Source organism: Scyliorhinus canicula, chromosome 17, assembly GCF_902713615.1.
Source record: "Scyliorhinus canicula chromosome 17, sScyCan1.1, whole genome shotgun sequence".
Taxonomy (NCBI): domain Eukaryota; kingdom Metazoa; phylum Chordata; class Chondrichthyes; order Carcharhiniformes; family Scyliorhinidae; genus Scyliorhinus; species Scyliorhinus canicula.
The window spans coordinates 110713980-110740486 of record NC_052162.1 but is presented as its reverse complement, the minus strand read 5'-3'; the positions used below and the strand labels follow the sequence as shown (position 1 = coordinate 110740486).

General features: G+C 47.6%; 1 protein-coding gene across 1 annotated transcript in view; it reads left to right on the top strand.

Moving 5' to 3' along the window:
* The first annotated feature begins 455 nt into the window (after positions 1-455).
* Positions 456-26507, top strand: part of LOC119951517 (polyunsaturated fatty acid 5-lipoxygenase-like) — a 90667-nt gene continuing 64615 nt past the window's right edge. Inside the window, exons 1-2 of the mRNA XM_038774720.1 lie at positions 456-632; positions 4517-4788. Of these exons, the coding sequence (XP_038630648.1) occupies positions 4639-4788 (150 nt within the window). The 5' untranslated portion in view covers positions 456-632; positions 4517-4638. The remainder of the gene's footprint in view (positions 633-4516; positions 4789-26507) is intronic.

Sequence of the window (26507 nt, the reverse complement as noted above, 5' to 3'; positions counted from 1 at the left end):
GACTATTGTGGAGGAGGTGCTATTGCCTATCCTGACAGATTACCGTCTGTTGGTGAGGAAGTCATGGATCCAGCTGCACAGCGAGGGGTAAAGTCCAAGGTTGCAGAGTTTGGTTATTAGTCTTGTCAGGATAATGGTGTTGAAGGTGGAGCTGTAGTCTATGTACAGCAGTCTGATGTAGGTGGCCTTGTCGAGAATGTCGAGTGTTGATTGTAGGGCCATAGAGATAGCATCTGTCGTTGAGGCACGGTACCTAAGACGAACCCTGATATAAACCGCCCAGTAACTACTTTAACTTCTAGATTAGCCTCATTCCCAGAATTTCCAATTGAGTTTGACTTTCTCTCATTTCACTCAAAGCCCCGCCTTCAACTCAAGAAACAAGACTGGCTGAATTTGGGTTGCTGTACACTCCGTATTAAGCATTGTCACAGTTTGCGATTGAAGCGACGCTGGGCTCTGAATTTCCCCGACCCTTCAACATGGTCATCTACAAGGTTACGGTCAGCACAGGAGAGATTGAGTACGCGGGGACCTACAGCTATGTGTACTGTACACTGATCGGAGAGCGAGGAGAGAGTCAAAGGAACAGTCTTTCTAAATATCTGCAAAGGGACTTCTGCCGGGGAGATGTGAGTATGCCTATAGGCAGGGAGGGAAGGCAGAGTGACAGAAACACAGTGACAATTGATGTTTGCCGGGAGAGCACCAGTGTCGAGATTAAATATGTTATTTTCTGTAGTACTGCAAAACATATGTGTGCTTTAATAAAATATAGATGGATCATGATGGATTTCTAGTGGATACAAACCTAGCCTGCCCACGCTTTCCTCGGAAGACAACCCGCTCGTTCTAGGTATTTCACAGAATTTACAGTGCAGAAGGAGGCCATTCGGCCCATCGAGTCTGCACTGGCTCTAGGAAAGAGCACCCTACCCAAGGTCCACACCTCCACCCTATCCCCATAACCCAGTAACCCCACCCAACACTAAGGGCAATTTTGGACACTAAGGGCAATTTTAGCACGGCCAATCCACCTAACCCGCACATCTTTGGACTGTGGGAGGAAACCGGAGCAGCCGGAGGAAACCCGCGCAGACATGGGGAGAATGTGCAGACTCCGCACAGACAGACAGTGACCCAAGCCGAGAGTCGAACCTGGGACCCTGAAGCTGTGAAGCAATTGTGCTAACCATAATGCTACCGTACTGCCCAAATTGCAGTTTGGTTATTAGTCTTGTCGGGATAATGGTGTTGAAGGTGGAGCTGTAGTCTATGAACAGCAGTCTGATGTAGGTGGCCTTGTCGAGAATGTCGAGTGTTGATTGTAGCGCCAGAGAGATAGCATCTGTCGTTGAGGCACGGTACCTAAGACAAACCCTGATATAAATCACCCAATTTGTCGAGTAAAGCTTCCCTTAACTGTTCTTTAAATACCAATTTGGTAAAGATAAATGTTCAAGGAAAAGTTAGAAAAATAAATCTATTTTAATGTCCTGATAATTTGTCTCCAGGACAGACAACACATACAACACACACATATGACATACAAAGCATACACACAACACAAACACAAGACACATGCACACATATGACACACAAACATGACACATAATGACACCCACACACATTTAGTTGACACCTGCATATAGATATCACACACACACACATACGACACACATGCGCATTATGCACACACACAACACATGCATACATGACAGACAATGCACAGACACCCGACACACATGACACATGCACACAAAAATGTATACACATGATACACACCTGTACACATCTCACGCACATGACATACACCACAGACACCTGATGCACACACGTCACACATGCTCATGCCACACACACAGATGGCACACATATAACAAACCAAATACACACCACACATTTCACATACACAGCGCACACAACACACAGGTTCTCATACGCACACACACACACACATACACACACACCAGACATGACACACACAGCGCACACACACATACATGCACACGATATATAGAAATGACAGATATATCACACACACATATGGCACACCATATACACACACACACACACTGTTAGGGAGCTGAATCGGCTTCTGGCTTTGTTCCTCTAGAGTGATCAGATGACAAAGTGTTCTTTTTTAAGATCTAGTTAAGCTATAGGAAGGGAACCTGTTTACCAACGTGTGTGTGCAATTTCCCAGATCAAAGGAATACAACAGTAATTATACCTTTAGGTTCATCTAGAAGTAATGTACATGCACCAATCAAAATTGTATGCCTATTCGAAGATAACAAATATCCAATAACAACTAATAGTCTTGATTACTTCATCAATTTTCCACAGTGGTATTTATCCAATTATAGAAACTATGATCTCCTTATTACACTATCCAACAGTTAACAAGGCACGTGCAGATAGCTATATTATCAACATACATTTATTGTCCTTGACTGTCTGGCACTCCTAGTTTCTATCAAAACGTATTTGCAGTGCTGGGCTGTTATCTGAAAAGCAGTGATAGAAGTAGTTACACCCCTCTTGTGGCCTGTCAAAGCTCCCTTGTCCATTGTTTTTGCAGCTATACTCTGCAGCCCAGCAGTTTCCCAGGAACTTAGCAGCAGTCAATAATTCCAAACTCCTTCAGATCCCCCTTTTGACCCTTGGTTTCATCCAAATGGGCCAAATTAACAGTTGATAGTTCCTTTCCCCTAACCTCTTCCTTCTGAACAGTAAGCAGTGCAAATAGAACATCAGTTCAATACTCAATGTGCAGCTTGGTAAGTAAAAACTGTTGCTTCTTAATTAATTGAAAACCTTATCCATAGTGTGATCAAAGATGCTATTGTAAGTTTCATCCAGTGGCGCAATGGGTAACGCGCCTGACTACAGATCAAGAGATTGCAGGCTCGACTCCTGGCTGGCTCGTGGTTAACTTTCCGACATCAACCATGAAAAATTGATTATGCAATAAAGATGCTATTGTATTCGAATTGGATGAAATGAGGCAAGACTAATTCTTATTGGTTTAAGGCAGGGCGTAGTCAATCTGTGATTGGTTTAATCTGTTTCTCCAGGGTGATGGACATCTATTGATGTCATTTCCCATTGTCCCCTTGATGCTCGATCAATGACTCCAGAAGTGAGATTGGACGACGATTGAAGGCTTTATTGTACTGGATGTTTCCCCCAGCAGCGCAGGTACAGAATGCAGCTTCTGGGGCGAGACGGGCTCTTATACTCCGCCTTACTGGGCGGAACCAGCAGGCAGGCTTCACCAATGATACAGCAGTCTCAGGTATCTCCCACACCAATGGTCTTACAGCATTGTCCAGGGTACCGTAATACCCCTAATACCGACCACTACACCCCTATTTTGTGCAAAGCCAAGTAAAGTTAATCAAATAAACTCAGAGATTCCCTAGTCCCTCTGACTGGCCCTCTGAAATGTCAAAAATCTGGGGATCATCCCTCTCATTAAAATTTGTTTATGTTACTTCTTGAGAAAATATTTTGATATCAGCCGTACCCATTTCATAGGTTCATAGAATTTACAATGCAGAAGGAGGCCATTCGGCCCATCGAGTCTGCACCAGCTCTTGGAAAGAGCACCCTACCCAAGGTCTACACCTCCACCCTATCCCCATAACCCAGTAACCCCACCCAACACTAAGGGCAATTTTGGACACTAAGGGCAATTTTAGCAGGGCCAATCCACCTAACCCGCACATCTTTGGATTGTGGGAGGAAACCGGAGCACCCGGAGGAAACCCACGCACAAATGGGGAGAATGTGCAGACTCCACACAGACAGACAGTGACCCAAGCCGGGAATCGAACCTGGGACCCTGGAGCTGTGAAGTAATTTTGCTAACCACAATGCTACCGTACTGCTCAAATTGCAGAGTTTGGTTATTAGTCTTGTCGGGATAATGGTGTTGAAGGTGGAGCTGTAGTCTATGAACAGCAGTCTGATGTAGGTGGCCTTGTCGAGAATGTCGAGTGTTGATTGTAGGGCCATAGAGACAGCATCTGACGTTGAGGCACGGTACCTAAGACGAACCCTGATATAATTTGGGCAGCACGGTAGCATTGTGGATAGCACAACTGCTTCACAGCTCCAGGGTCCCAGGTTCGATTCCGGCTTGGGTCACTGTCTGTGCGGAGTCTGCACATCCTCCCCGTGTGTGCGTGGGTTTCCTCCGGGTGCTCCGGTTTCCTACCACAGTCCAAAGATGCGCAGGTTAGGTGGATTGGCCATGATAAATTGCCCTTAGTAACCAAAATTGCCCTTAGTGTTGGGTGGGGTTACTGGGTTATGGGGATAGGGTGCAGGTGCTGACCTTGGGTAGGTTGCTCTTTCCAAGAGCCGGTGCAGACTCGATGGGCCGAATGGTCTCCTTCTGAACTGTAAATTCTATGACATAAACCACACAGTAACTACTTTAATGTTTAGATTGGCCTCATTCCCAGAATTTCCAATTCAGTTCGACTTTCTCTCATTTCACTCGAAGCCCCGCCTTCAACCCAAGAAACAAGTCTGGCTGCATTCGGGTTGCTGTACACTCCGTGTTAAGCATTGTCACAGTTTGCGATTGAAGTGACGCTGGGCTCTGAATTTCCCCGACCTTTCAACATGGTCATCTACATGGTCACGGTCAGCACAGGAGAGATTGAGTATGCGGGGACCGACAGCTATGTGTACTGTACGCTGATCGGAGAGCGAGGAGAGAGTCAAAGGATCAATCTTGATAAGTATCTGCAAAGGGACTTCTACCAGGGAGATGTGAGTATGCCTATAGGCAGGGACAGAAACACAGTGACAATTGATGTTTACCGGGAGAGCACCAGTGTCGACATAAAATATGTTATTTTCTGTAGTACTGCAAAACATATATGTGTTTTAATAAAATATAGATAGATTATGATGGATATGATGGATTATGTTAGGGAGCTGAATCGGCTTCTGGCTTTGTTCCTCTAGAGTGATCAGATGACATAGAGTTCTTGTTTAAGATCTAGTCAAGCTATAGGAAGGGAACCTGTTTACCAACGTGTGTGTGCAAGTTCCCAGTGCAGTGCAGATGGCTTTCTAGTGGATACAAACCTAGCCTGCCCACGCTTTCCTCGGAAGACAACCCGCTCGTTCTAGGTATTTCATAGAATTTACAGTGCAGAAGGAGGCCATTTGGCCCATCGAGTCTGCACCGGCTCTTGGAAAGAGTACCCTACCCAAGGTCCACACCTCCACCCTATCCCCATAACCAAGTAACCCCACCAAACACTAAGGGCAACTTTGGACACTAAGGGCAATTTTAGCACGGCCAATCCACCTAACTCGCACATATTTGGACTGTGGGAGGAAACCGGAGCACCCGGAGGAAACACACGCACAAACGGGGAGAATGTGCAGACTCCGCACAGTGACCCAAGCCGGGAGTCGAACCTGGAACCCTGGAGCTGTGAAGCAATTGTGCTAACCACAATGCTACCATACTGCCCAAATTGCAGAGTTTGGTTATTAGTCTTGTCGGGATAATGGTGTTGAAGGTGGAGCTGTAGTCTATGAACAGCAGTCTGATGTAGGTGGCCTTGTCGAGAATGTTGAGTGTTGATTGTAGCGCCAGAGAGATAGCATCTGTCGTTGAGGCACGGTACCTAAGACAAACCCTGATATAAATCACCCAATTTGTCGAGTAAAGCTTCCCTTAACTGTTCTTTAAATACCAATTTGGTAAAGATAAATGTTCAAGGAAAAGTTAGAAAAATAAATCTATTTTAATGTCCTGATAATTTGTCTCCAGGACAGACAACACATACAACACACACATATGACATACAAAGCATACACACAACACAAACACAAGACACATGCACACATATGACACACAAACATGACACATAATGACACCCACACACATTTAGTTGACACCTGCATATAGATATCACACACACACACATACGACACACATGCGCATTATGCACACACACAACACATGCATACATGACAGACAATGCAGACACCCGACACACATGACACATGCACACAAAAATGTATACACATGATACACACCTATACACATCTCACGCACATGACACACACCACACAGACACCTGATGCACACACGTCACACATGCTCATGCCACACACACAGATGGCACACATATAACAAACCAAATACACACCACACATTTCACATACACAGCGCACACAACACACAGGTTCTCATACGCACACACATACACACACACTAGACATGACACACACAGCGCACACACATACATGCACACGATATATAGAAATGACAGATATATCACACACATATATGGCACACCGTATACACACACACACACATTGTTAGGGAGCTGAGTCGGCTTCTGGCTTTGTTCCTCTAGAGTGATCAGATGACATAGAGTTCTTGTTTAAGATCTAGTCAAGCTATAGGAAGGGAACCTGTTTACCAACGTGTGTGTGCAAGTTCCCAGATCAAAGGAATACAACAGTAATTATACCTTTAGGTTCATCTAGAAGTAATGTACATGCACCAATCAAAATTGTATGCCTATTCGAAGATAATCAATATCCAATAACAACTAATAGAACATAGAACATAGAACGATACAGCGCAGTACAGGCCCTTCGGCCCACGATGTTGCACCGACATGGAAAAAAACTAAAGGCCATCTAACCTACACTATGCCATTATCATCCATATGCTTATCCAATAAACTTTTAAATGCCCTCAATGTTGGCGAGTTCACTACTGTTGCAGGTAGGGCATTCCACGGCCTCACCACTCTGTGTAAAAAACCTACCTCTGACATCTGTCCCATATCTATTACCCCTCAATTTAAGGCTATGTCCCCTCGTGCTAGCCACCTCCATCTGCGGGAGAAGGCTCTCACTATCCACCCTATCTAACCCTCTGATCATTTTGTATGCCTCTATTAAGTCACCTCTTAACCTTCTTCTCTCTAACGAAAACAACCTCAAGTCCATCAGCCTTTCCTCATAAGATTTTCCCTCCACACCAGGCAACATCCTGGTAACTCTCCTCTGCACCCGTTCCAAAGCTTCCACGTCCTTCCTATAATGAGGCGACCAGAACTGTACGCAATACTCCAAATGCGGCCATACCAGAGTTTTGTACAACTGCAACATGACCTCATGGCTCCGGAACTCAATCCCTCTACCAATAAAGGCCAACACACCATAGGCCTTCTTCACAACCCTATCAACCTGGGTGGCAACTTTCAGGGATCTATGTACATGGACACCGAGATCCCTCTGCTCATCCACACTGCTAAGTATTTTACCATTAGCCAAATATTCCGCATTCCTGTTATTCTTTCCAAAGTGAATCACCTCACATTTCTCTACATTAAACTCCATTTGCCACCTCTCAGCCCAGCTCTGCAGCTTATCTATGTCCCTCTGTAACCTGCAACATCCTTCCACACTGTCTACAACTCCACCGACTTTAGTGTCGTCTGCAAATTTACTCACCCAACCTTCTGTGCCCACCTCTAGGTCATTTATAAAAATGACAAACAGCAACGGCCCCAGAACAGATCCTTGTGGTACGCCACTCGTAACTGAACTCCATTCTGAACATTTGCCATCAACCACCACCCTCTGTCTTCTTTCAACTAGCCAATTTCTGATCCACATCTCTAAATCACCCTCAATCCCCAGCCTCCGTATTTTCTGCAATAGACGACCGTGGGGAACCTTATCAAACGCTTTACTGAAATCCATATACACCACATCAACTGCTCTACCCTCTTCTACCTGTTCAGTCACCTTCTCAAAGAATAGTCTTGATTACTTCATTAATTTTCCACAGTGGTATTTATCCAATTATAGAAACTATGATCTCCTTATTACACTATCCAACAGTTAACAAGGCACATGCAGATAGCTATATTATCAACATACACATATTTATAGTCCTTGACTGTCTGGCACTCATAGCTTCTATCAAAACATATTTGCAGTGCTGGGCTGTTATCTGAAAAGCAGTGATAGAAGTAGTTACACCCCTCTTGTGGCCTGTCAAAGCTCCCTTGTCCATTGTTTTTGTAGCTACTCTGCAGCCCAGCAGTTTCCCAGGAATTTAGCTGCAGTCAATAATTCCGAACTCCTTCAGATCCCCCTTTTGACCCTTGGTTTCATCCAAATGGGCCAAATTAACAGTTGATAGTTCCTTTCCCCTAACCTCTTCCTTCTGAACAGTAAGCAGTGCAAATAGAATATCAGTTCAATACTCAATGTGCAGCTTGGTAAGTGAAAACTGTTGCTTCTTAATTAATTGAAAACCTCATCCATAGTGTGATCAAAGATGCTATTGTAAGTTTCATCCAGTGGCGCAATGGTTAACGCGCCTGACTAGGGATCAAGAGATTGCAGGCTCGACTCCTGGCTGGCTCGTGGTTAACTTTCCGACATCAACCATGAAAAATTGATTATGCAATAAAGATGCTATTGTATTCTAATTCTAATTGGATGAAATCATAGACATCAAAGAACAGTACAGCACAGAACCACGGTAGCATGGTGGTTAGCATCAATGCTTCACAGCTCCAGGGTCCCAGGTTCGATTCCCGGCTGGGTCACTGTCTGTGTGGAGTCTGCACGTCCTCCCCGTGTGTGCGTGGGTTTCCTCCGGGTGCTCCGGTTTCCTCCCACAGTCCAAAGATGTGCAGGTTAGGTGGATTGGCCATGCTAAATTGCCCGTAGTGTAAGGTTAATGGGGGGATTGTTGGGATACAGGTTACGTGGGTTTAAGTAGGGTAATCATTGCTCGGCACAACATCGAGGGCTGAAAGGCCTGTTCTGTGCTGTACTGTTTTATAATTCTATAAACAGGCCCTTCGGCCCTCGATGTTGTGCCGAGCAATGATGACCCTACTCAAACCTACGTATCCACCCTATACCCATAACCCAACAACGCCCCCCCCCCCCCCCCCCCCCAACCTTACTTTTTAGGACACTACGGGCAATTTAGCATAGCCAATCCACTTAACCCGCACATCTTTGGACTGTGGGAGGAAACCGGAGCACCCGGAAGAAACCCAAGCACACACGGGGAGGACGTGCAGACTCCACACAGACAGTGACCCAGCCGGGAATCGACCTGGGACGCTGGAGCTGTGAAGCATTTATACTAACCACCATGCTACCGTGCTGCCCTTATGCCCTTGAGGCAAGACTAATTCTTATTGGTTTAAGGCAGGGGGTAGTCAATCTGTGATTGGTTTAATCTGTTTCTCCAGGGTGATGGACATCTATTCATGCCATTTCCCATAGTCCCCTTGATGCTCGATCAATGACTCCAGAAGTGAGATTGGACGACAATTGAAGGCTTTATTGTACTGGATGTTTCCCCCAGCAGCGCGGGTACAGAATGCAGCTTCTGGGGCGAGACGGGCTCTTATACTCCGCCTTACTGGGCGGAACCAGCAGGCAGGCTTCACCAATGATACAGCAGTCTCAGGTATCTCCCACACCAATGGTCTTACAGCATTGTCCAGGGTACCGTAATACCCCTAATACCGACCACTACACCCCTATTTTGTGCAAAACCAAGTAAAGTTAATCAAATAAACTCAGAGATTCCCTAGTCCCTCTGACTGGCCCTCTGAAATGTCAATAATCTGGGGATCATCCCTCTCATTAAAATTTGTTTATGTTACTTCTTGCGAAAATATTTTGATATCAGCCGTACCCATTTCATAGGTTCATAGAATTTACAATGCAGAAGGCCATTCGGCCCATCGAGTCTGCACCAGCCCTTGGAAAGAGCACCCTACTTAAGACCACACCTCCACCCCATCCCCGTAACCCTGCCAAAAGGGTAATTTAGCATGGCCAATCTACCTAACCTAAGGACAGTTTGTTGCAGTGTTAGGTATAATTTAGTTTGTAGTGTTTTGTATATTGCATGTGGGAGTTAATCTTGTGTGCAAGTAAACTATTATTGAACTTGAACTAACTGACTAGTTCATAGAACATAGAACATACAGTGCAGAAGGAGGCCATTCGGTCTATCGAGTCTGCACCGACCCACTTAAGCCCTCACTTCCCCCCTATCCCCGTAACCCAACAACCCCTCCTATCCTTTTTGGTCACTGAGGGCAATTTATTATGGCCAATCCACCTAACCCGCACATCTTTGGACTGTGGGAGGAAACCGGAGCACCCGGAGGAAACCCACGTAGACACAAGGAGAATGTGCAGATTCCGCGCAGACATAGACCCAAGCCGGAATTGAACCTGGGACCCTGGCGCTGTGGAGCAACACTGCTACCCACTGTGCTACTGTGCCATATGGGAGCAAAATGCGGTCATGCGATGATTGATATCTTGAGCCCATTGTCTCAAAATCTCATTTAATTGGTATTAAATCAGACCATCCAATCAGAGACTTTGGTCGGAATTCTCTGACCACTCGCCGGGTCGGAGAATCGCTGCGGGTGCACGAGAATCATGGCACGCCACCCTGACGCCGGCTCGCCGATTCTGCGGTGCCGATAATTGGGCGCCCGCGGGATCGCCGCCGCGCCGGTTGGGGGCCGTTGAAAGCGCCCTCCCCCGGCGATTCTCCGGGCCTCGACAGGCCGAGTGCCCGTCGGCTTGGGTTACGTATGGTCCCCACCTGGTGGGACCTCGGAGTTCTGTCTGCGAGCGCCATCCTGGTGGGGGAGCAGGGGGATCCGACCCGGTGGGGGGCCTCCACGGTGCCCTGGCCCGCGATTGGGGCCTACCGATCAGCAGGTGGGCTAGTTCCACACAGGGCCTGTGTTCCGACATGCCGGCCACTGTAGGGCTCTGCCATATTGCCCGGGGGTCAGCGCGGAGATGTGAAATCACAAGCATGCGCAAACTCACACCGGCCGTGGCGTGCAAGCACGGACTCGTGCTTGCCATGGCGCTCCGGCCTTTGGGCACCGGAGCTGCGGACAGCACTCTGGCGCTGTACTAGCCCCCTAGGAAGGGGTGGTTACCTGCCAGTTGAGGCCCATGGACGCCGGAGTGGCTCGCGCCACTTTTCACGCCGGTGTCAGAATTGGCCGCACAGTTGGAGAATCCCGGCCTTTATGTTTTGTACAGGTTATCTGAAGGTTGCTATTAATACTCTCTGGTTACTTGGGACGAGTTATTTTACTTTGAAATTACACAAAGTCTGTATAAAATACATGTCAATATTTGAAAGTGAATGGTCTGCTCAAAATAATAGTACATTCAACTGATAGATATTCAAATTTAAAGGGTTAAAAAAAAACACAGAACTTAATTCTAACCTTCCAACGTCAAAGATGGTTCCTTTCTCCAAACCTTGAGTGGGATGATGTGTACAACAAGAAAATGAATCTTTCTCTTAAGGTTTCAGTATCCTTTTCAGAATCTTTTTGCAACTTGAATGTGATCTCTGAATAAGAAGATTGATGTTCCTTTCTCTCTGACACGCTCACACATATTATTCAAAATAACCTCATGCATGGGCTTAAAATATTCTCCAGCTAGCCGTTCACGTGGACCAATCTTGTGGATACTTTGCACCAGGTTTACCTGCTACCGTGTACTGATTTGCTCCTAACCAAATTATTTACCTTTTTGCATTAATTATGTTCCTTTTGACAGGTATTGCCTGTGAGCAAAGGTTTCTAATCACCTCCGCGGCCCCCCACAGAAGCCCTTCCGCAGGTGCACATTTTTAAAAAGGAGTACTAATCGGCGTCAGCTTGACCACTTGCTGGGGAGGCCGGTGAATGATGGGAGGCCGTTGGATATGCGGTCATTCTTGTTACTTGTATGGAAATGGGGCGTAAGTGGTGATAATTGGTTTCTTGCCACGCTACGGTAAGATCCCGATTTTGCCTACGGAAGCGGGCCGGTTGCATCGCAAACTGTTTGGCGCCTGGGGCGGATCACGTTTTTGGCCTCTCCCGCTAATCACCGGCCTGGTTTCGCTGAGCGAGAACGCAACTAGGCCGGAGAATCGCGCCCGAGATTTTGAACTGGGCCAACTATTGCTGTGATATTGAAAGTCCAGAAATAATTGCTCAAATTCTTGAAACTACTGCAAATCGTGTTCCACTTGCAGTTACCTGGAAAGTAAAACACAAATGATTCATTCTGTCTGGGGCAAAAATGGGTTAATTAATCTGAATTTTTCTGACAATTCAAACTTAACATTTTGTAAAATTCCCATTTCCTGTAACAATATAAATACATCTTCGGCTGTTGACAGACGAGAGTTACTTCTCCGCTGGTTTGAAACGGGGCAGAGTAAATGTTCTCAAATGGTATCATTACGCCTTTAGCCTTCTTTTGCTTCAATCGTACAAGTACAGATTCATTTTCATTTCACAATCTCTCCTTTGTACTTTTTAAAAATGCAATCTTAAAATTTTCCTTTTTCATTGTGCCTGTTGTGTCAGGAATATCTCTTTAAACGTGACAAGTGACAGAATTCTCCGGTGCCCCAGCCGCTTGTTCCTCAGCGGCGCGGCATTCCCAGGTGGCGGGATTCTCTTTTCCTGCCACTTGTCAATGGGATTTCTCATGAAGCCACGCCACGGGGCCGGGAAACCCACGGGCGGCAGTGCACTGCCAGAGGGAAAAGAGAATCCCGACGGCCAGAGATTTCCGGCCAACAAGCTTTTCAATGAAGATCAATCCAACACAGGATTGGTCGCAATCATTTCAAATATCCCAAATTCTAATCCACCCGATCAAATTAAACCATCTAATTCTCACAGGCATGAATGTGTATCCAGATTAAAACTCCCACATGTTTGTGGTAAACCATTGTATTGTATTATACCTGCTGTATGTAACATGCCTGGGCTTGCCCCTGCTGGCTCGCCCTGTCACCTCCCCTTGGGCTCTGGTATAAAGGTGGTCAACCTCCGGCCCTGCCTGCAGTCTGGGGCTGGCTGCCAGCAGGTATCTTTAAGCAAATTAAAGCCACAGTTTCACTCTCGAACAAGGGCTACGCTGCTTAGAATCCTACATCGAATCCTCCACCATCGCCGTCGCCGAGACCCACAAGCTGCGAATTCTCAACTCCCGGGTGAGCACGCAAGTATACCTTATTATCAGGGACGCTGCCTCGTACGCGGATGCGAAAGGACAGTATGTCAGGAAAATCAACGCGGTGCACGCTCGGCATCTCCTTGCCACGAGACGACAGCGCCCCGGAGAATCGCAAGCTGAATTTCTGCGCGCATTGCGGGTACTCAGCCGGAACTGCATTGTAAGGCAGTATCGGTTGTCGAGCACAGAGTTGTTGATCCGGGACGCCTGTGTCCCAGGCATCAAGTCACACAAAGCAACAATTACACCCGCCAGCGCCTACTAGAAAGCGGTACACTCGACCTCCAAGAGACAGTACAGCTTTTTAGAAGTGGCCTTCCATAACATGGATGCCTACAGTTTCACTCTTAACTCATCTTCTGTCGTTATTGATGGTACATCAATGTTCGTCAAATTATCTCATGATTCTGGCCATTAAACATGACCATGTTTGAAATAAAATTATTAATTACATTTCCCTTTGTTAGCTGTTTAAATTAAATCACTTACAGTATGATCTCAAAATCACTATATGAGACAGAAAACATTAAATCTTGAATCAGACAACATAGAAATATCCATACGCAAGCAGAGAAATATAGCATGTACTTTAAAACATCATTAACCAAAATGAATTACAGAAGTATCCTCAATGTTTTTGTTCTAAATTTACAAAGTGTGGTGGTATGATTTGCATAGCTGTCTGCCATTAGTGCAGAACACCGGCTTACCATTGGCCCTGGTCGGTCATGTGCCTCTCGACCGATTGGTTGAGACCAGTCATGTGACAGCTCTCCGATTGGTCGAGAGGCTGAGTTAACCATACCTCCAGAGCGAGGTATAAATAACCAGAACGCCCGGCGGTCGTCCATTTACTGTAGTCGACCGCAGGGCTAACTTCTAGCTTATTAAAGCCTAATGTTTGTACAGCAACTCGTCTCGCGTTCGATTGGTGGTTCATCACAAAGTGCCTGCAATTAAAAACTCAAGACAAGGTTAATTCTCAGTGAGATCAACCTCAACAAACAGAGCCCAAAGCAATGATCACACAGTCTGCTAACATCCACATCAAAAAAAAACAAATACACATTCTCACAGCTCGTACATTTCAGGCAGTAGATGATCAGCATTCGCTTGCAGAGTTGGCTCCTTAAAGAGATAGAGCACTACAAGCTCCCAATCCCCTGATTAAAATAGAAAAACGGGCTGAATTCTCCAGCCGTTGGGATTCTATGCTCCCCCGCAGCTCACCCCAGCCCGTGTATTTCCCGGAGGTGTGGCATGGCTTCAATGGGAAATCCCGTTGACAAGCAGCGGGAAGATATAATCCCGCTGTCAGCGAATGGCCCACTGCCGGGAAACATTTATTTTTTTTTTTAAATTTAGATTACCCAATTATTTTTTCCAATTAAGGGGCAATTTAGTGTGGCCAATCCACCTACTCTGCACATTTTTGGGTTGTGGGGGCGAAACCCACGCAGACACGGGGAGAATGTGCAAACTCCACACGGACAGTGACCCAGAGCCGGGATCGAACCTGAGACCTCAGCGCCGTGAGGCGGTTGTGCTAACCACTAGGCCACCGTGCTGCCCGCACTGCCGGGAAACATGTGACTGGGGGACCGGAGAATCCCTCCCAAGATCCTCCATTCTTCCTCATTGTAACTTTTATTTATTTTTTGTTCCATTTGAGCCAATTTCCAGTGTCTGATTTTTACCATATGCAACAGTAAGTATCAAAAACATACTGCAACTTAATTTGTAAGAAGTTACATCCAAAAACACAAAAGCTGTGTGGAAATTTAGAAACAAATCAACTGTCTGCTGAAGGAGTTAACCTCGCTGCTGAACCTGTAGGGGTGGAGCTCAACATTCTTGGAGCTAAGCAGCTGAATCGCTCTAAGTAACTTTCTTTTAACAAGGTTTAAAAAAACACATTGAATGCCACTTTCTCAAATGTTATACTTTCTCTCCAAGTCTAATATTTCCGAGGTTAAGTGAACACAATATTTCTTGGGGTGGGTGACTCCTATAACATTTGTCTGTGATAGTAAAAGGCAATGTTGCGATATTCCTTATCTGGGTGCTCCTGACCTGTGCTTTCACCACCATTTGATAAAGGGCCAGCTGTAAGTAAAGGCTCAAGATAAGCCCAATTACTTTCTTACTTTTTATCACTTGTTTGAGCCTTCCAGCACATTTTACTGTTCAGCGGGGTGTTATGAGCCAGGGCTTAGAGAACCCCAAAGTGTATCATGGTGTTCACCTGAACCACAACTTTTAATAGATTGTGGTTTGGGGAGCACATGGCCCACTCTACAGGTGTGGTACAGCAGAAATGGAAAAGTATTTTTTAAAGCAAAACAACATTTATTCTATGAACTCAAGTTAACCTTTTTAAAACAGACAGTGAACATCTTAGCAAACATCAACTCAAATACAACCCCCAAAGAATACAACACTAAGTAATCCTTAATAACTCCCAAACAACATTCAGAAGACAAAAGAAACACCTTTTAACAGAAGCACATTAGGTTTACATTTACTACTGAGAACATTTATAATTCTGAATTCACCAAATGATCAAGAGATCGTCTTTTCATGGCAGAGAGATCAACAGTACACCTGCTCTATCTGGCTTCAGTTCCAACACTCAAAACGAAACTAAAACACACCCTGCAGCAAACAGCCTAAAATGAAAGTAAAAAGCTGACAGAAAGCCGCTCTTCACCCACACTCTGACATCACTGATTAAACACCTATTTCTTAAAGGTACAATTTCTGAAACACCCGTTTCTCACAGGTACATTTCTTAAACACCCATTTCTTCAAGGTACATTTCTTGAACACTCATTTCTTAAAGGTACTCTCACAAGACAGGCGTTTCTTAGAATCTACCTCTTTTGTTTTGCATTTGTCTAATTCCTCGATGATATTTTCCCACGCTGTTTAGTGACGTAGTCCCTTCATCTCCCCATTTTGCAACAAATTGTAGTTCTGCCTTGTTGGCTTTCGCCTTCTCAGCACTTCATGCCATGGCCCACGGTGTTGTGTTCTGTTATTTCCTTGATGATGAAGGTACACATTAAACACGAAGATGTGGTTACTACAAGTATTTATGCTTAGTGGTAACCATGCATTACCATGTACACACAATTCCGTCTGCGCTACTGATTTCTGTTGTCTTGACAGTCCTGCTGCTAAGTTCCTGGCTCCGTACATCCTCTGATAGTTCTCCACCTGTCCGGTCTTGTTCCACCTGCTGGCGGGAGGTTATAGCTGTCCCTACATGTGTTGGTCATTGTCTATATACGGTGACACAGTTGTATACAAATATATATATATTGATACAGCTATGTACAATTATAGATAGATGTGCCTGTACGCATATCACCACATCCCCCTTCCTTTGGAGAAATGTTTGAAATACCCTTATTTGCAATCACATTTCTGCTTTGAGAAAGAAGTGTTCAGTTACAGATTTAGTCTATCATGCTTCTGCCGCACATCTGGGCTGGTAAGCATGCCCCATCTGCATCACCCACTGCTCCTCCCCCGGCACCAACACAGAAGCCTCAGTTGCCCCAAATGGCGCCGGATCTTCTGCACCTATTTCGCTCCTGGGAGTGTATTCATGTGTTGGGTTTAGGACAAAGGGTCGCTGTACCTTGATTAGAGCTCTTCAATTTCATTACAGAAATGAGCCGCCCTCAGTGAGCACCCTGTATGAGTGTGGACCCCACTGCTGGACAACCGTAGCTAGCCTCCTCAACCTTCCGCCATTGGGATTCTCCACTCTAACTGTGTCACTTATTTGCAGATGCTGGAGTGCCCTCGCAGATTTGTAATATGCATTTTTTTGTTTGTGCTCCTGTGAGAAGAGCTTTGACTGGAGGTTCTGATCTACCGTGGGGATTGACATGGAGGGCAAGGTTGTCTGCAGCTGGCTGTTCATCAACAGCTGTGCTGGTGACAAGCCAACTACCAGGGGGGCTGTCCGGTAGCTGAGCAGGGCGAGGTACATGTCTTCCCCGCTGTCTAACACTTTCATGAGCAGCTGTTTGACTATGTGAACGCCCTTCTCCGCCTTTCCATTTGACTGTGAATAGAGTGGGCTCGGTATTACATGCTTGAAGTCACACCGGCGAGCAAACACAGTCCATTCGTAATTGCTAAAAACAGTGACCAGTCCGACATGATAATTGCTGCTATGCCATGCCGTACGAAGGTCGACTTTACCTGCTGGATCACACAACTTGCTGTCGCTTTAGACAACTGCGCCACCTCAAGGTAGTTGGAAAAGTAATCAATGACCACCAGGTAGTCTCTCCCTTGAAAGTGAAGCAGGATAATGACCACCAGGTAGTCTCTCCCTTGAAAGTGGAGCAGGATAATGACCACCGGGTAGTCTCTCCCTTGAAAGTGAAGCAGGATAATAACCACCAGGTAGTCTCTCCCTTGAAAGTGAAGCAGGATAATGACCACCAGGTAGTCTCTCCCTTGAAAGTGAAGCAGGATAATGACCACCAGGTAGTCTCTCCCTTGAAAGTGGAGCAGGATAATGACCACCAGGTAGTCTCTCCCTTGAATGTGGAGCAGGTCCATCCCGACCTTGTACCATAGGCTGGCAACAACTTCTTTGACCTGCACAGGCTCCTTGGTTTGCCTGCAGCGGAGTTTCTGGCAGGTGTCACCCTGTTCCACCATGCCTGCCATGTGCCGGGTGACACTGGGCCAGTCAACCTTCCCCAGGGCCCTGCCCTTGTATTTCTCGATGCCTCAAAGTCCTTTGTGGAGCTTCTTGAGCTTGAGCGGCCATAGCGAGTGGGGGATGACAATTCTGTGCTGTCTTAGAAGCAGGCCATCCTGTTGTAGTAGGCGGGACGCGAGCCTTTTGTCTAGCCGTCCTTCAGACACCCGATCACCTTTTAAAGAACTGGATCCTTGACCGTTTCTGCCTTGATGAGCTTTGATTTCTCATCCGATACCCAATTATTTATTTTTCCAATTAAGGGCCAATTTAGACTATAGAACAGTACAGCACAGAACAGGCCCTTCGGCCCTCGATGTTGTGCCGAGCAATGATCACCCTACTCAAACCCACGTATCCACCCTATACCCTTAACCCAACTAGCCCCCCCCCCCCCCTAATCTTTACTTTTTAGGACACTATGGGCAATTTAGCATGGCCAATCCACCTAACCCGCACATCTTTGGACTGTGGGAGGAAACCGGAGCACCCGGAGGAAACCCACGCACACACGGGGAGGACGTGCAGACTCCGCACAGACAGTGACCCAGCCGGGAATCGAACCTGGGACCCTGGAGCTGTGAAGCATTTATGCTAACCACCATGCTACCGTGTTGCCCCCAATTTAGCGTGGCCAATCCACCTAACTTGCACATCTTTGGGTTGTGGAGTTGAAACCCACGCAGGCAAGGGAAGAATGTGCAAACTCCACATGGACAGTGACCTAGGGCCGGGATTTGAACCCGGGTCCTCAGCGTCGTAGTCCCAGTGCTAACCACTGCGCCACCGTGCTGCCCATGGTCACCATATTTGTCGGTATTTGAACTTCGTCACCTCCTGGAGAGACTTCATAATCGGGCGCAGCTCTTGAGAGTGTGTCAGCGACAGCCAGAAATTTGCCTGGTGTATAGATCAATTTAAAATCATATCGTTGAAGATTTATCGTGAGCCATTGTATCCGTGGGGACGTCTGACACAGGTGCTTGTGGACTATTGAGACCAACGGCCTGTGACCCGTCTCAACCAAGAATGTGGGGAGCCCATACACGTAATCGTAGAACTTTTCCAGCCCTGTGACCAGTCCCAGGCATTCTTTTTCAATTTGTGCATAACGGCGTTCTGTGTCCATCATGGCCCTCGAAGTATATGCTACCAGCAGCTATTTTCCATTCGCGCCCTGTTGCAACAGCACCGCTCCCATCCTATCTTGAGAGGCGCCCGTGGAGACTTTTGTCTCCCTAGCCGGGTCGAAGAAGGCCAGCACGGGCGCCATTGTTCAGGAGACACAGAGCCCTCTCCATTCCTGCTCATGTTTCTGCGACCACTGGAAGACCACACACTTCCTAATGGACTCCCTCAGCTGGGGCGTTTTTGAGCCGAGGTTTAGAATGAATTTTCCAACGAAGTTGATCATGCCCAGAATTTGCATTTTATATGTGGGCCTCGGCATGTTGATGATGGCCTTGATTTTCTCATGAGGCTGCACCCCCTTTCACGATATTCTGTCACTCAAAAACATGATGGCATCCAGAAACAACCTGGCATTTCGCCCGATTAAGTTTGAGGCCATTTTTCTTGACCCCTTGGAGCACTTGCAAGAGCCGAGCACCATGTTCCTCACGTGTGGACTCCCAGATAATGATGTCATCCACATATACACACTCACCCAGCAGCCCTTCCTCTCTGTGTTCCATACAATGAAATATTTTCGAAGCATAAATAATTCCGAAAGGCATCCATTATTATTATTATTATTGTTATTATTAATAAAGATTAATAATGAAAACAGTATCGGCCAAAGGGCATATGAAAAGCCAGCGATTTAGCTGAGTGAGCTAAACCAGCCCCTTACTCACCAAACCATAGTCCTGCGTTCACAACTGGCTCAAGCAGATCCCACCCTCACTAGGGGCTAAATCGCTGGCTTTGAAAGCAGACCAAGGCAGGCCAGCAGCACGGTTCAATTCCCGCACCAGCCTCCCCGGACAGGCGCCGGAAGGTGGCGACGGTGGGCTTTTCACAGTAACTTCATTTGAAGCCTACTTGCGACAATAAGCGATTTCCATTTCATTTTCATTTTTCATTTCACCCACACCACTTTTGTTAGGGAGCTGAATCCGCTATCTACGTTCTGAGTCTGTCGTTCCCTTCAAACGACCAGGCGACACAGAGTTCTTGTTTAAGATCATTATTCAAGCTATAACGGGGAAAGTTTTCACCCAAATATGACTCAGGTTCCCGAAAGAAAGGAGTACAACAGTAATTATACATTTAGACTCCACTATAAGTAATTTACATACACCAATCGACATTGTACACTTATTTGAAGGTGTAGGGGACCCTCAACCTCACTTTGAGATCTGGACACCCTTTAAAAAGTGCGCCCCGATCTCAGAGGAACCGGTCTTGCCGGCGTCTTTAGTTCCCCATTGCAGAAAAATAGTGCCGAATTTTCCAGTAAGAAATTCCCAAACTACAAAAAAATGACTAAATGTCAGGGAATACCAGTCTGGATTGCCCCCAAACACTCAGCGGGAATCATCCTGGGAAGCCTTCCCAAAGTGATACTCTGTCAATTTTTGGGTGAATTGCACCCAGAGCTTTTATCACATCGGGAAGCACAAGTGGATAGCACTGTGGCTCCACAGCTCCAGGGTCTCAGGTTCGATTCCCCGCTGGGTCACTGTCTGTGCGGAGTCTGCACGTTCTTACAGTGTTGCATGGGTTTCCTCCGGGTGCTCCGGTTTCCTTCCACAGTCCAAAGACGTGCAGGTTAGGTGGATTGGCCATGCTAAATTGCCCTTATTGTCCAAAATGGTTAGGCGGGTTCCGGGGATAGGGTGGGAGTTAGGGCTTAAGTGGGTCGGTGCAAACTTGATGGGCCGAATGTCCTCCTTCTGCACTGTATGTTCTATGTAACTCATTTGTAGTCCAGGGCTGTTTCCGAGGAACTTAGCTGCGGTCAATAATTTTTAACTGCTTTACACGCATATGCACATCTCACACAGACACACACACTCACATACACACATGACAAACACACGGCACACACTCACACATAAATACACACATGACACACACAGACAACACACTCACACATCCGATAGAACTGCAGCAAAGACATGACATATGCACACATGACACAGACATTGCACACACACGGCACAGGCTCAACACATACGGCACACGCACAACATGATACATACATGACGCACAACTACATATACACACCCGATACACACACATTCCCACACACAATACACACACATACGCACACGATACACATACACACACAAACACGACACATACTGACACACACACCATGCACAATTTTTTAAAATTACCAATTAAGGGGCAATTTAGCATGGCCAATCCACCTACCCTGTACATCTTTGGGTTGTGGGGTGAGACCCAAACAAACACGAGGAGCTAGTGCAAACTCCACACTGACAGTGACCCGGGGCCGGGATCGAACGTGGGTCCTTGGCGCTGAGGCAGCAGTGCTGACCACTGTGCCACCATGCTGCCCTATACACACACATGGCACACAACACACACACTCACATACGTAAGTACGGCAAACACATGCCACACACATATATAGACACATGACACAAATATGACAAATCCACAAATGACACATACACGACATACACCACACACACACACAGCTATGTATGGCACACACACACACACACATATCCACACACATGTGAGACACAGGCACACAACATGCATGTAACACACCACATGCATGCCACGCAGAGGACAGGGAGAGTGCGGTCTGAGTGTTTCTAATGTGCTCCCTCAGGGGGAGGGGGGGGGGGGGCAGGGGAAACAGCCTCTGTGGAGCCGTCATCGGGACCTGCTGACCCATGAAAAATAAACATTGACATTAAAACTTTGCCACGAGTGTCTGGGCAGCAGAATCAAACACACACCTCAGTCCCCAGACACATTTGTTTAATTTTATTTTAGGCCCGGACAGTTCATGTAAAGACCAGATGGCCAATTGACCTACCTGCCAACCGGAAACGCAGACGGGACACGAAAAATTGCATTGAATTGGTCCCTCAATGGGCGAAATTGCCTGTTTGATAGTCGGCAGGCACGCTTCCAACCAAAATATTGTGCAAGTGCATGATGAGGGACGTGCTGTCCCTTGATTTCACTGTAAGAAGTCTTACAACACCGGGTTAAAGTCCAACATGTTTGTTACAAACACTAGCTTTCGGAGCACTGCTCCTTCCTCAGGTGAATGAAGAGGTATGTTCCAGAAACATGTATATCGACAAATTCAAAGATGCCAGACAATGCTTAGAATGTGAGCATTCGCAGGTGATTCAGTTGTTACAGATCCAAAAATAGGGGTAACCCCAGGTTAAGGAGGTGTGAATTGTCTCAAGCCAGGGCAGTTGGTGGGATTTCGCAAGCCCAGACCAGATGGTGGGGGATGAATGTAATGCGACATGAATCCCTTGTCCCGGTTGAGGCCACACTCATGTGTGCGGAACTGGGCTCTAAGTTTCTGCTTGGCGATTCTAAGTTGTCGCACGTCCTGAAGGCCGCCTTGGAGAACGCTTACCCAGAGATCAGAGGCTGAATGCCCTTGACTGCTGAAGGGTTCCCCGACTGGAAGGGAACATTCCTGCCTGGTGATTGTCACACGATGTCTGTTCATTCGTTGTCGCAGCGTCTGCATGGTCTTGCCAATGTACCATGCTTCGGGACATCCTTTCCTCCAGCGTATGAGGTAGACAACGTTGGCCGAGTTGCACGAGTATGTACCGCGTACCTGGTGGGTGGTGTTCTCACATGTAATGGTGGTGTCCATGTCGATGATCTGGCATGTTTTGCAGAGATTGCCATGGCAGGATTGTGTGGTGTCGTGGTCGCTGTACTGAAGGCTCGGTAGTTTCCTGCAAACAGCAGCACGGTAGCATGGTGGTTAGCATAAATGCTTCACAGCTCCAGGGTCCCAGGTTCGATTCCCGGCTGGGTCACTGTCTGTGCGGAGTCTGCACGTCCTCCCCGTGTGTGCGTAGGTTTCCTCCGGGTGCTCCGGTTTCCTCCCACAATCCAAAGATGTGCGGGTTAGGTGGATTGGCCATGCTAAATTGCCCGTAGTGTCCTAAAAAGTAAGGTTAAGGGAGGGGGGTGGGGTTGTTGGGTTACGGGTATAGGGTGGATACGTGGGTTTGAGTAGGGTGATCATGGCTCGGCACAACATCGAGGGCCGAAGGGCCTGTTCTGTGCTGTACTGTTCTATGTTCTATGGTTTGTTTGAGGTTGCGCGGTTGTTTGAGGGCAAGTAGTGGAGGTGTGAGGATGACCTTGGCAAGATGTTCATCTTCATCGATGACGTGTTGAAGGCTGCGAAGATGATGGGATTCCTTCCATCAAAGTCCAGTACTTTCCCGGAGCGAATACACCCCAGCAACGTAAAAGTCTGGCCTGTGAACCAAATACAAGGGCTGGGATTCACTTTTCCCCTTGGCAGCATTCCCCTGCCCTCAGGTTTCCTGGCAGCGTGGTGTGACTTCAACGGGAAATCCCATTGACAGGCAGCGAGAAGGGAGAATCCCGGCGTCAACGAACACGCTACCGAGAAACGTGGCTTGGGGACGGGACAATCCATACCCAAGATTTGTGTTTGTTGAATTCCTGACCGGATTTAATGGTGATCATCTTGTCATCCACCAGTGAACGCGTGCAGACCCATCCCGGCCCCTGTTGAATCCTGCAAAGGCCCATGTCTAACCGTCAATGAGGTGAATCACGTGTCAAGGATGCGTCTGCCACCCGGGACAGACAGCTGGCTCTGTGACGACCAGCTGGGGGGCGATGTCATCGGCTTCATGCACATGCGCAGGATGTTTAAACACCGTCCTCGTGGGGGGGGGGGGGGGGGGGGGGGGGACCGGACACAGACTGGGTGGATTTTGCAGCCCGACACCCTCTCCGCGGCCGGGCGGGAGGGGGGCAGGAGGAACCCGCTGACCTGCGCACAACAGCCCGCGCCTACAACAGCCCGCTGACCTGCGCACAACAGCCCACGCGCACAACAGCCCGCTGACCTGCGCACAACAGCCCACGCGCACAACAGCCCGCTGACGTGCGCACAACAGCCCGCTGACGTGCGCACAACAGCCCACGCGCACAACAGCCCGTTGACCTGCGCACAACAGCCCGCTGACCTGCGCACAACAGCGCTATCTGGGGGTGAAGAAACAGGTGTGAATCTCTCTCTCCAGCTGCACGGCCGGCTTTTCCCTCCAGATTTTCTGTCGCTCTGCGGGGGTGGTTTTGGGCCAGACCGGCACCACAGGACATCAGGGCGCCGTCTTTAAAGCGCTCCACGATTGAAACAACCCCCCCCCCCCCAGGGATATGGTGAACCCCCTAACACAGACCCAGTGGGGCAACCCCCCCCCCCTCGCCCCACTCCACACACACCTACATAAGGGGGGACGCTCTCAACGGTGCTGCCCAGAGGGCCCGCCTCTGGCAGTGCCTGTGACAGTGTCAGGGGACAGGAGGGCACTGTGCAGGTGCCTTCCTTCCCACCCCCCGCCACTGCCCCCTCCCCCCGCTCCCCACAGGGGCTAAACTTATCTTTGCACCCTCGGCAGCTTCCCATCGAATTCTCTGCATTTTTAAAAGCAGTTGTAAACCTTGTCGATGTGATGTCGTGGTGCTGAAGGTGGAATTGTAAATGTGGGCGAGTGGCGGGGAATTATATGGCTGGGAACCTGCTAACTGTACTAAAATTAATTAAATGTGGACGACATGGTGGAACAGTGGTTAACACTACTGTCTCACAATGCCAGGGATCCGGGTTCAGCCTCTGTAGAATTTGTACGTTCTCGCCGTGTCTACCTAGGTTTCCTACGGGTGCTTCTGTTTCCTCCTACAGTCCAAAGATGTGCCGGTTAGGTGGATCGAACATGCTAAATTGCCACTTAGTGTCCAGGGATGTACAAGTTAGGTTGCAGGGATAAGGAGCACTGGCGGGGCGAGTGGGCCTTGGTTTGGGTGCTCTTTTGGAGGGTCAGTGCAGACCTAATGGGCCGAATGGCCTCTTTCTGCACTCCTGGGATTCTGTGATCCTATGATTCTAAATGTGTTGAAATGTTATGTCACTGGTGGGCGGGAAGCACGTTTTCCGATTTAAAAAAAAAAAAGTTTTTATTAAGGACTTTTCATATTGTGCAGAGCAAAGGTAAGTGTGAACACACATCGAGAACAAAAATATATATACATCGGTTGTCTTCCATTATTTACAGCAGTTGTCTTTTGTTATTTACAATAGTTACAGTTTCTTGTTTTACTTTCTCCAGTAGGCATTCATTTCCAACTGGATCCCTTGAGTCCCTCTCGCCCTTTGCTTCCTGACCCCCTTCCCTTCTGGCGTGTTTTTATGTCTTGTTCTTATGTCCTCTTGGTTGGCGTGACGCCATGTATTGTGTTATTTCCTGGGCATGGTTGGGCTCAATGCCTCTTTATTCCACATCCCCACCCCCATTTTTGTTAGTGTTTGTTGTTGTACTGTTTCTTCCCTCTCCCTTCCTCTGGCTTATTGGCTGTTGGCTTCAAACATGTCTTGAAACAGCTGGGTGAATGAATCCTACATTTTGTGGAAGCCTTCTTCCGACCCCCAGATGGCAATTGAATTTTCTCCACCTGGGGGAAATTCCAATAGGTCGGGCAGACAGTCTGCAGCTTTGGGCGATGCTGCTGACCGCCAGCCCAGCAGGATTCTCTGGCAGGCAATCAGGGAGGCAAAGGCAAGGGCGCCACCCTCCTCCCCATGAAGAGATCTGGCTGTTCTGATACCCCAAAGACTACCACTTTCGGGCATGGCTAACCCTCATCCCTAGTTTGGACATTGCCTCGAAGATGGCTGTCCAGAACCCGACAGGTCTGGGGCAAGACCAGAACATGTGGGCATGATTGGCCGGGCCTCCTTGGCACCGTTCACATTTGTCACCAACCGGGAAGAACCTGCTCACTCGGCTTTTCGTTAAATGAGCTTTTTGTACCACTTTCAGCTGCATTAGGTTTAGCCTGCGCACGTGGAGTTGACCATGTGCAGTGCTTCGCTCCACTCTATTTCACTCTATTTCAAACCCTAGGTCTTCCTCCCACTTTACCCTTGTCTCGTCCAGTTGTGTGTCTCCCCTACCTATTAGTCACCCATACAGGTCGCTGCAGTCCTCTCTCCCGAGGATGTCCGCATCCAGTAAATCCTCTAACAGCGATTGTTGCAGCGGTCATAGGTACATTTTTGTTTCCCTACGTCAGACGTTTTTGACCTGCATGTATCTTAGCTTTTCTCTGTTAGTTCCTCAAGTGTGTCAGTCTGTTGTCCGTGTAGAAGTCCCTAACTGTCCTGTCTCCACCTTTTGAAGGAGGCGTCCATTATGACTAGCGCGACCTGTGGTTGTTGCAGATGGGGGCTTTAACAGACATTTTGGTTAGTCCGAAGTGCTGTCGCAGTTGGTTCCGATCAACGCTCGGCTCATTGAGTGTTCGGTGGGGATGGGAGCACAGCAGTGGCCAGGGCCCGGTGGGAGTTCCCCCTGCAGGAACCTTCCACCATTCGCACCCACTCAGCTTCGAGCTCCTTTATCCACCCCTTTACCCTTTCAGGATAGCCCCCCTCCCCGTGGTT